General features: G+C 45.1%; 1 protein-coding gene across 1 annotated transcript in view; it reads left to right on the forward strand.

Moving 5' to 3' along the window:
- Positions 1-5,364, forward strand: part of MRPS27 (mitochondrial ribosomal protein S27) — a 393,507-nt gene extending 388,143 nt beyond the window's left edge. The window contains exon 11 of the mRNA XM_086960802.1: positions 4,944-5,364. Within this exon, the coding sequence (XP_086816928.1) occupies positions 4,944-5,192 (249 nt within the window). The 3' untranslated portion in view covers positions 5,193-5,364. The remainder of the gene's footprint in view (positions 1-4,943) is intronic.
- The last annotated feature ends 5,930 nt before the right edge of the window (positions 5,365-11,294 follow it).

Raw genomic sequence — 11,294 nt, forward strand, 5'->3', positions numbered from 1 at the left:
AAAATACATATCAAAATTGAATCGTAAATACACACATAGAAATGTCTGTGTATAAATGTCTAGAAGTTCATATGAGCTGGACAAGATGTCTGTGAATAAAGTGGGGCAGACTCAGAGGATTCTGATTCGTGGGTTATAGATAACAATGCAGATCCATCCTTTCATTGAGCCCCTTTGGTTGTAGAGTACAAAGGTAGTTTATCCAAAAATGCCTATTGACGTTTATAAAAATGTAATACATCATGTATTGTTTTGTTTTCTCTGTGAATTTATGTTACCCATTACTGACATATCACACTGTTTCTAGATATAATTGAAGTCCCCTGAAGAAGGGCTATATGCTTATATTTTGGAATATGATATAAAATATTCAGAAACAAAATATGCAAATACTGAAAATCTTCGTTACCAATAAATAAATCACATGACAACGAAAAACGATCTCTTGAAAATTTAATGAAAAGATAAAAGGAGTGCATGGATGGAATGCATCTTGTGATACAGGATGCATATCTTTATTCATTATAGCCTTTTCACAACATCAGTGCCTGCACGGAGTGCAAGACCATGCATCCGAAGGTTATCCAAGAGCAAGCCATGAAGCTCCTAGTCACTCATCACATGACTCCGCACATTTACAGTCCCGGTCACTCTTGGAGTCGTTCACGCTGGTCATTGTCACAATCCCTTACTTTGTCGGGTAAGTCCCACACAAAGAAGTCAAACAAGGCAAGGCGTTCTTTGACTTCTTCGTGCTTGTCCAAGTCACCAGATAAGTTGCCGGAATGATGCCACAAGTCAAGGACCGACCCGCTCCCAGGTCGTTCCCATGGAGCCTGGACTGGGTCTGCTCCACACCTCCACGAGTTTGCCACAGCGACCTCTCCCCAACTTAAAGAATTTCATGAGGCCATGCATCTCATTTTTGAGCTCCTTCAAGCCTCATGGGTCAGAGAGGGGCCCCAACTGGATTTCTGCTAGCGGGTTCCCCCGAGGTGCCAATCTAGCCTCATGGATCCGGTCCCGTCCGAGTCGCGAATCCACAACTTCCACCGTGGCTCGTTCTAGTGGCGCCGTTCCTGGCGCTGCTCCCATTGTAATTCCTGACTCCAATATGGAGTTGGCTCTACGTCAATTGGATCCAGACAGTTTGATTCTGAGACAGGGACTTCTTTTCCTGAAAGACCCTGTGAGGATTATAATTGGCGGGAATCTGAGAATCCATATGGTTATCTCAAACCTCTAGAAGAGACCGTGGCCGAGGAAAACTGGTATGAGGAACTGGCTGATGCCAGTGGTCTGAATAGCTCATCAGACTCTGGTCTCCTCTCCTACTGTGGCTACAGATGCAACAGGCTACTGAGGTCCTCAAGCTCACGCTGCCCCCAGAAGAGGTCAAGACCGACATCTTGGCAGAGGGGCTTCAACCCGGGTTATCCCTTTCAGAACTTCTACTCCTCTTTAATGAAGCCCTCACTGATGTCCTGCTCCGGGCTTGGGCCAAGCCCTACACAGGCACGTCCATGCACCGGTTCCTTGTCTGCCACCATTGCCCTGCGCCCAGGAACCCAGCCTTTAATAACGAGCACAATACCCCTGAGAGCCTTGTGGTCCAAACTTCTATGACCAAAGTTAACCCTGGTGCATTCCTTACCACACCACGAGATAGGGAATCCAAGAATCTGGATACTTTTGGGAAGAGTATTTTCTCTTCCACCAGCCTTGCACTGCGGTCTGTTAACACCACATGTTTATTGGGCCACACTTCCATGTGGTATGGGATTCGGCTACGCAAGTGCTGCTCATGGTCTCAGAGAAGGCCTGAACCATACTCTCCCAAGGAATTGTTGATGTCAGACATACAGCAAAGTTCACCAAATGTTGCGGACTGGTTACAAGCAACTCTCTTTGCACAGCGATTGCGATTGCTTAGAGGCCACACCTGGCTGAGATCAACTGGCTTTTCAGGGGACATGTCCTTCGATTGCACTCGCCTGCTTGATAACGAAGCAGATTTAGTGTTTGAGCGGTTCAAGGATAGCATGGTTCCAACTAGGTTGTTGGGGGTCACGATGGCCCTGTGAGAGCCACACCGTTTGCTCCTTACGTGGCTACAGTAGGGGCTACGAGTTGCGTCCTTTCCCCCTAGCCATCCCACCCATCAGGCTTTTGTGTCTGGGGCTCCCACAGACCTTCTGAGACCCATAGCCAGAGGTCCACCTAGCAGCCGCAACGTCAAAGCCACTTTAATATGCCCTCGCAACATAATGAGAAGCTGGCTGGCGGCAGGATCTGTCACTACCTGCCTCAGTGGCAAACAATAAACTCCACTGCCCTTGCCACCTCAGATTGGCTGACGGGGGCCACCTTTTGCTCCTGCAACAGGGAGTACAGGCTCTTTTGGCATTAGGAGCCATAGAGAAGATGCCAATATCAGAAGTAGGTTGTGGTTGCTATTCCTGCTAATTTCTGGTTCTGAAAAAAAGGATGAGGCCGCTGTCCTGTTCTAGACGTAAACCCTCTCAACTACTTCCTGAAAAAGGAAAAGTTCAAAATGCTCACTCTGGCTCAGGTCTTCCCTGGCTTGGATCACAGAGAGTGTATAGTAGTGCTGGATCTGCAGGACACATATTTCCATATTCTGATACTGCCAGACGTTACCTGCCGTTCATGCTGGGTCGAGTATTTCCAGTTCACCGTGCTCTCTTTTCGACCTACCAGTGTTCTTTGGGTGTTTATGAAAGGGATGATGGTTGTTTGAGCCTACCTGTTGAGGTTAGAGGTTCTAGTGTTCCCCTAACGGGACAACTGGTTGTTAAAAGCAAGCTTGCCTTAGACAGTCATCACCCACATCCAGTCTATGGACTACCGTCTGATTTTGCTGGGAATCCTTATGAGTGTGCTGAAGTCACACCTGACTCCCGCTCAGACGCTCACTTTACACAGTACACTTCTGAGCCTATCCTACAGAGCAGTGAGTTCAGGATATCCCGCTATGATTCAAATGTAAGACTAACTCTGAGGCCTCTGGGTCTCATGGCCTCCTGCATCCTGCTGGTAAAGCATGTCTGTTGGAATATGATTGGTCTGCAGTGGGACCTGATGTTCCACAGGATTCACCATAAAGAAAATCTTTCTAATCTGGTCCTGATATTCGAGGGAAATGCAAAAGACCTGCAGCGGTGGCTGACGAACAAAGATTGAATCTGTGGCAGAGACTTCTCTCCTTTCGCCACTCGGAAATCACAGTGATCACAGATGTGTCCACTCTGGATTGGAGTGACTATTTGGAAGAGGTGGATATCAGAGGTCTCTGGTCTCTGCCACAGTCTCAACTCCACATCAACATGTTGGAGTTAAGGGTGGTACGCTTGGCATTGAAAGCCTTCTTCCTATCAATCAAGGGGAGGCTGGTCCAGGTATTCACGGACAACACCACTGCCATGTGGTACTGCAACAGATAGGGCAGAGTGGGGTCCTTAACCCTGTGCCAGGAGGTCTACGCCTCTAATCATGGCTGGTACATGAAGACATTTTCCTGGTTGTGCAGCATCTGTCTGGATCCTTAAACCCCAGGGCACCCTAACTCACCCGCCAGTGCCTCGCACATCACAAAAGGCATCTTCACCCTGAGGTGGTCAACGGTCTTGTTGACGATTGGGAAGAACCTACTACATCTCTTTGCAACTGACGAGAATCCGCAATACCAGCACTTCTACGCTTTGGAATTTCCAAAGCAGCTTTCTCTCAGAGACGCATTTCATCTCAAGTGGAGCTCAGGACTTCTGTATGCCTTCACACCAATACCACTCTTACCCCGTGTTCTGAAGAAGATCAGGACCAGCTGGGCCCACAGTGATCACATGAGATATCCTGGTGGGTGATCAACTTTTTGTTGGGTTTGCTGGAGCAAAAAAAAAAAAGAGAACGCAGTACACAAATGAACCATCTCCAGGTGAACTGTGCTCTGTGTCAAGATAGGCTATGCACTGGCCAAGAAGCAACCCCTTGATAGCGTGAAGGCTCATTTTACCAGAGCCTGTGTTAGCTTGTGGAGTGCCTTTTCTGGATATCTGTCAGACAGCCACATGGGCCTTACTGCACATATTTAGGAAGCACTACTGCTTATACAGTCAGGTCTGACGTGATGAACATTTCACCTGTTCGGTCCTCCTGAACATTCAAGTTTAACCAGTTTGCAGACCCTCTTCTGGGGAGGTATTGCCTGTATGTAATATAAGGTAAGAAATCTGCAGACTCTATCTAGCCACAGATTCCTTGCCGATCCACCCTGCTGTACAAGCTGCAGCTTCCTTCCAAAGAGGTCTGTGGGTACTTCACTTTAGCACACTGGTCACATTACCTCAGTAAAGCTCCGTGCTCCTGGCATGGAAAGTAGTCATGAAACTGAGGTCAGCAATCTGGGGTAGCACCTATCTTGCACCCTGTATGTCACTTCTGGCACGGACAATGCCTATGACACAGATGCGTCACCAATTGGAAGCACCTACTGGCGCACAAAGGAGAATGCTCAGAAAGCGTTCCGTATCCAGTCTGATGCCTGGGGAATATTCTGAGGTAAGGAATCTGCAGCTAGAACGAGTCTCTACCAGGTTACTGTCCTTTATTTACAGGCAATGTCATTTTAGTTTCTTCAAAAGCAGGCTAGTTGGGAGTTGTTGCATTACATTTTTGTATTAAACTATGTCGATTGTTTGTAAAATAATTAAAAATAGTTGCCTCGCATGAAACCTAAAAGGCAAAGAGTTCTTCTAAAAAGTATGAGAATTCAAGTGCTGTGCAGCATAATTTAACTGTTCGGTTAAACTATTTTAGTTGTGTGAGAAACTATGACTGTTAAATGATCTTCCAGTTTCACCTTTATATAGAAGTACTCTGATTTGTATTTCTTTTTATTTCTTTGTTTCACTCTCCTTTCTCAGGAACTATCTTCTAAGCTGTGTTCATCCGGGAAAATTGAATCTGAGAGTCTTCTGACCTGCATCAACCATCTTGTGCAAGAAAAACTGCCTGCAGCTGAGGCGAAAGACATTGCAACCTATGAGCAGAGCATGAAAGATTGGGGTATAGAGCAGGCAAAATTGATTGAGAGAGAAAAAGAGATGAGAGAAATAGCCAAACGGGAGCAAGAAATCAGACTTGCGGCTAAAGGTGTGACTCAAACAGCATAGCTCCTGTGCTCAACTTGAGGTTGTCCATTTTTTCTAAAAATTAAACTGTCTGTTGGTTTATACCTATTTATATACAGTTGGTTGCACCTTTCATGGGGTATATCCAATACAATGTTCTTGTTTGCAACAGAATTACCTGTAGATAAATAAAGATAACACACCTTTTTCTCAATAAGAGGTTTCATGTCTTAAATTACTTAAGTGTGCATGTGTGTTTGAGTATACGTGTTTATCTTGTTTATGTGACATTAATTAAATCAAAATAATATAAGATGTGTAATGTAAATGGATTACACGGATGTTTCTCTTTAGCTCGACGCCTTTGCTACAGCTCTTTCTGGCTCCCTTATTCGGCTACAGAAGATTAGCTTTAAATATTAGTGTATTACCTAAGATTTCCAGATCTCAGTCACCATGTCCACACTTGTAACCTGTTTACTTCCTTTCCAGGTAGGCCTCCGAGGTGTCTGCCAGACCTTTGGAATGATCTTGTATTTCTCTAGGAAGTCGTAGGATGTTGTTTTCTAGCCAAAATATAGCTTTGTTCCCAAAAGCCTTCACTCTAGGCACTGTCTTCTTCCTAGACACCATAGAGCCATTTAAGGCACTGGTTAGCTGTTCTAGAAGCTTTAGCTTGCTGTAGTTTCCAGATCGCTTCCACCTTTTCTCACCTAGCAGCATAATGCGGTCTGGTAACTTAGAAGTGGGTCTTTTCTAGTCTCATACCATGGAGGCCATGACATGTTTCAGCCAAACACCGGGGGAGGTCAGGTAGTGCTGAAACATAAAGTATTTCCAAGGGGATGTAAATGGTTTGTCAGGATATTCTTATCTCAGTGATGGTGAAAGTTCGTTTTCCAGGAAACATTTTGGACTTTGAAGCTCATTTAACCCTGATGGATAGATGGAGCTCATTGGGTTGGTGCGAAGCAGTTTGTTGCCATTAGAGCAGAGAGTTCTGAACTACATGTATCTCTGAAACTCTTTGTTAGCATAGGTACATCAGGCAGTTATTCTTTACATGCCTGTGGTTCTCCCCCAAGGAGGAGGATATCCCTCTGCCTCCCTCCCACCCTCCCCAAGGGTTGAAGGGGTACCTTATTATCACCACAGATGCTGGCCGGTCTTAGAGAGACCCACCAGCACCCCTTGCATAAACCTCACATATATATCCCATCAGAATGCTGCTCTAAGTGTGGACGGTATATGACCTCACAGTATGAAGTTCAGCGTTTGTGTACTCTGCTGCCATTTGTAGGTTGCAAGGCGTAATGCAATCAGGCCTCACTTAATCAGTCTCCTGCTTATCCATGGTGCTTAGTGGGGAAGTCTGTTGGCAGACGTTTCTCACCACCAGGATGGTCATCAGGAAAGATCTTTTTCTATAACGGGTGGGACCTTCTGCCGGGTATTAACCCCACTTACCCACAGGCAGAACGAAAATTTGGCTCCTTTGTGTAATGAGTGTCTGTATTTCAGTCAGGAAATCCTAAACCTAACTTTCTCAGAGACCCACTCAAAATATTCAAGAAATTATTATGCTTATTTCTTCATCCTGCCAGATGGGCAGCTGATTTATTTGGCCATGGAGGCATTTGACAACTCATTTTGCTATGCCTATGAAGAGACTACTTAAGTAATAGAACCTCCATCGGACGTAAGGGCTGATGTGAAGAATGGTGGTTGACCAATGTTTGGCTTATGGGCAGTCCTGATTAAATCAAACCCCACAATTAAATTGTATCACTCAGGAGAGGGCTTTTGCAATACAAAAAAGGAGCTTGTTTTAATAAATGTTTTCAATCATTTTCGGAGAGGAAATGATACATAATTTCTTCAAACCCTGATTGATTCTTAAATTTCCTACAGAATTCTAAATCCAACTCTCCGTAATCCTGCATATTTTCTTTCAGGTCCCTTTTTCTCCAGCACAAAGATCTCTGCATTCTTTATACTAAACAGTTTCTCAAATTCTGTTTGACAGTACCATAATGCCTGATCAGTAATTTATTTCACCCAGTCCTTTATAGGTCATGCCAAGGAATCTTTCAGTAGATCGCATCCCGTATTGAATTGTTCCAATATCAAGTGTGGAGTCTGTAGAAAACGGAATTTCTATATAGTGTACCAAAATCAGGTACACTGTGCAGAAACTTCAGGTCACCCTTATTGGTTTACAGGAGCTTGCTTTAACAATCCCAAAGTGCTCTATTTTGTGGTAGTGTGGTCGAGCAGCTTTAGGCTTATCAAAGGGGTGTGTTGAGCATATGTTGTGCACACAGAGTCAGTAAATGAGACACACACTCAAGAAGAAATTTGACACCAATTTAGAAAAATAACAGATTTTTATAATAATTTAGTCACCAAGATCATTGGAATCAGGTAAGTACTTTAGGAGTTATTGTTTTTATAGAAAAACAGTAGAATAGGGAAAGCTGTCAGATTTGAGGCAAGAGCCTTAAAATCAGTAATGTTATCCTATGGAAGAAACTTGCACTGCATAGTTATACTTGCAAACGGTTGTTAGGGTTGATCTCTTGGATTAAGGTGCTTAGGGGCCAAGGAACCACTAGCAGCTTGCTTTTACCTGCCCTGGGGTGTATGAAACCTGTAACAATAAAAAGGCTGCAAGTGGGGACTTAAAGACAAGTCCAGCAGAATCCCAGGGGGGGTGGAGGGGGGGGGGGGGGGGGTTTAAGGTCTCTAGAGCAAGGGGACACCGTCAATCGGCTCAGACTCGGGCTGTGGGGCTTGGATGCAGAGCTGTTGTGTCCGGCAAGTCCCTTGCATTCGAGGCTCTTGCTTCTTGGTGTTGACCTGATGATGGGGGCAAACAGGTCAGCAGGGCCACTCTCAGGGATGGCATCGGTGATGCTGATGTCCCTCATCGCTAAGTCGGTCTTCTCAGGGTCTGTGTAACAAGCCTTAGCTACTGCACGGGTTCCGAAATCCAAGGTATTGGTGCTTGGAGGCTCCTAGAGGGTCTAGCAGCTCGAAACGCGCTGGGGAGCCGGGGCTGACCTCTGGGAGCCACAAAGTCCTTTTCCTGGGGTGCTGTTTCCTCAGTGAACCTGGTAAATGCGGTCAGTGCCTGCAGACAAGTGGCTCCTCCACTTCAAGGGAGATGCTGACTGGTTGGCGAAGTGCTGGCAGCCCTCCAAGGCTTTGGGAGGGGGCACAGCTGCTGGACAAATCGGGTCCTTGAAATTGTTAGGACAGCAGCAGGCAGGGAGGGTTTGTCAGTCTTCTTGGTCCTCCTACTGTTCCCAGTAGAATAATCTGAGTTCCTGGTGTCAGTGGGCCATCTAAATACTGAGCGTAGGGGTGTTAAGGGCTACTGGGCTTTCTACATCCCCTATATGACCACTTCCTGTGGAGAGTGGGCATACATCAGACCCAGAGTTCCTAGTTCCACTAAAAACAAGATGGTAGAAACCTTCTTTCATTGTCAACTTCAGGTATCCCACCTTAACGGTGTGACAAGCCTGAGAGTGAACACGCCTTCTGACTAGCTAATTTTTCTGCATTCCCTGGTGCCAAATGGCCCTCAGAGCAGGGGGGCATCACCCAGGTTTGGAGGAAGCCGGGGTCGTAGATCAAAGGTGGTAGAGGCTTCGAAGCCTTTGGCCTTGATATGCTAAATCACTAGCCATCCTGCTGGAGGTGATGTGAAAACCTTCCTCCAAGGCAGGTATTGTTCCTGACCTCCGAGAGTATGGGCTGTCACCTTCAGGGGGGTCCGGATCTGGTCTGTGGTGGCAGGCTGGACGATACCAGTCAACCAGTGCACTAAGAGACTAGTAGATTCAGGGGGCACCTCTAAGGTACCCTCTGGGTGCATGCCAGTACAAATCCGAAACTGGCTTCAGTATGGATTTGGTAAGACAAGGTGTTTGATACTAAACACTGTTATATTCAGTAAAGTCAGTATGTAGCTGTGTAACTTGTAATGGCCATTGCCCAGCACATATATTTAAATGGCTCCCTGATCACTTGTAATATCTAGCACTGGAACTAAACATCACAGAGATATATATCTGCTCATGCAGATGTGCCCTCACATGTAGTAGAATGCACCCTTTTGGTCTGCTGTAGAAGTGACTTACATATGTTGCATGCAGTGTGGATGTCATGACGTGTTTTCACAAGGGTGTGCAAAATTCCAAGCTGCCTGCAGTGGCAATCTTCATGGATTTAGGCATGGGTCCTTTAGGGTGGCACAAAACAGGCTGCAGCCCTGGGGGACCCTCTTTAGTGCCCATGCCTTATGTACCAGGGGTACCATTTTCTAGGGACTTATAGGGGTGCTAAAGTCCTTGTCAATTGGTTTTACAATTGAACATGTAGTTTATTTTAGGGAAAGAGCACTGGCACTGAGGCCTGGTTAGCAGGACCCAGTGCACATAAGTCGAAAAACATCAGTACCAGTGGCAAAAAGTGGGAGTGACCATGTCACAAAGGGGTACTTTACTACAGACACCATTCACTTGGCCGTTCACTTGAGGGGCATATGCAAGCTTCACCAAGAGTATGGTTCCATTGGCATTTTGTATCTGCAAAGCAGCAACTTGGCATGCATTCCGTACTTTCACAAATGGCTACTGTTTGAATGTTGTGTAATTCAAGTTGGGATACAGAAATTGGAAATGTGGTGCGTCGGTACACATGGCAATTATTTAAGCATCTTTCCAGCCTTCCTAATTTCATTATCTGCTGCTTGCTAGTCCTAAACGCATGCATCAAATCTTTGGAAAATCCAGTACACCTATGAAGTACAACGGCTGATAGTAATGCTGTCTTTTTCCATCTTACACGCTTTCTAAATTAGTTCAAAAAAATGACCCATTGGCTTCGAAAGAAAAATATTAAGCTCCCAAGAGTAAGCTGATTTGATCACCGGAAGGGAGGATCAAAATTAACCTTGCATGAATTCTTTGATATTGTTTTTTTTTAAGAAAAGACGTGTGTGCCTTGGGTGGGGGCGGGGTGGGGGGTGTGCCTCTTTTTCATGAGGAGAGTTGGGATGACGATTATTTATTAATTAATAGGGGAACCACAAGTCGCACCTCGCCGTTAATATGGGTGAAAGTCCATATTTGAGTTGTGAAACCATGGGGAGGATCGCTTTGGAGCCAGGTTAGACCTTGGAGTAATATTTAAGCAGCGCAATGGCTTCCCCCTTGAATTACAAAATACTCTGATGTAATATCAGGGCAATGCACACTATGACTAAAAGGTACAAGGTGTTTTCATTCCTAAATAGGAGGAGTAAACAAGTGGCATTGCTGCAGGAGACACATATAACTGCTAAAGAGGGGGCTGCATTACAAAGACGATGGAGAGGTCAGGTTTATTATACTTCGTACTCAGCCTACACCTGAGGGGTGCTAATCTTGGCGGGTGTCCCTTTCCAGCATACGGGGACCTGATAGATCCAGAAGGAAGATATGTGATAGTCACTGGCCGATTAGAGGGACGCGACCTATCTCTGATTAACATATATGTGCCAAATGTGGACCAGGGAAAGTTCCTTACTACTCTGTCTAAACCTTTGGACCCTGGGGTTGATAACTCACACCCCTCTCTCTTGGACTTTCCAATACAGAGAACTGCTAAGATTTTTGCATCCTAGGCTTCGAATTTTGCTAGAGAAGATAGGAGCTCTGTAAATAAGTAGGTTGCGATGTGATAAGTGGAATACCTTAGTTCAGATGAAGCACGTGTACGTGTATGCACTTATAATTATATAGTTGATAGAATTTTTATGTGGGTGAAGACTATATTTAGAGGCATTTTTTCACATCTGGTTGAAACAGCTTATTTTAACAGTCAAGTACATGGGTAGGTTTTTGTTATGTAGCATTTGTTTTTCCCCAAAAATTTATCGTTTAAGTAAGCTGAATGAAATGAGTGAAGTGAGTTACAGAAGGGTGAAACTTGAGTTTGGTTAGGTGCTTATCGATGTGTTTGCTAGGTTGTGTCTTCTTATTGACCTTTTGATTTTACTAATTATGTAGAAATGAAATAGTTATAGGGACTTCAAGCCAGCCCTCTTCATCCATTGATCTGTTTTTGTGCCATTCACATCTTTTTTTTCCAACA

The sequence above is a fragment of the Lissotriton vulgaris genome, chromosome 3_1 (genome assembly GCF_964263255.1).
Source record: "Lissotriton vulgaris chromosome 3_1, aLisVul1.2, whole genome shotgun sequence".
Classification (NCBI taxonomy): Eukaryota; Metazoa; Chordata; class Amphibia; order Caudata; family Salamandridae; genus Lissotriton; species Lissotriton vulgaris.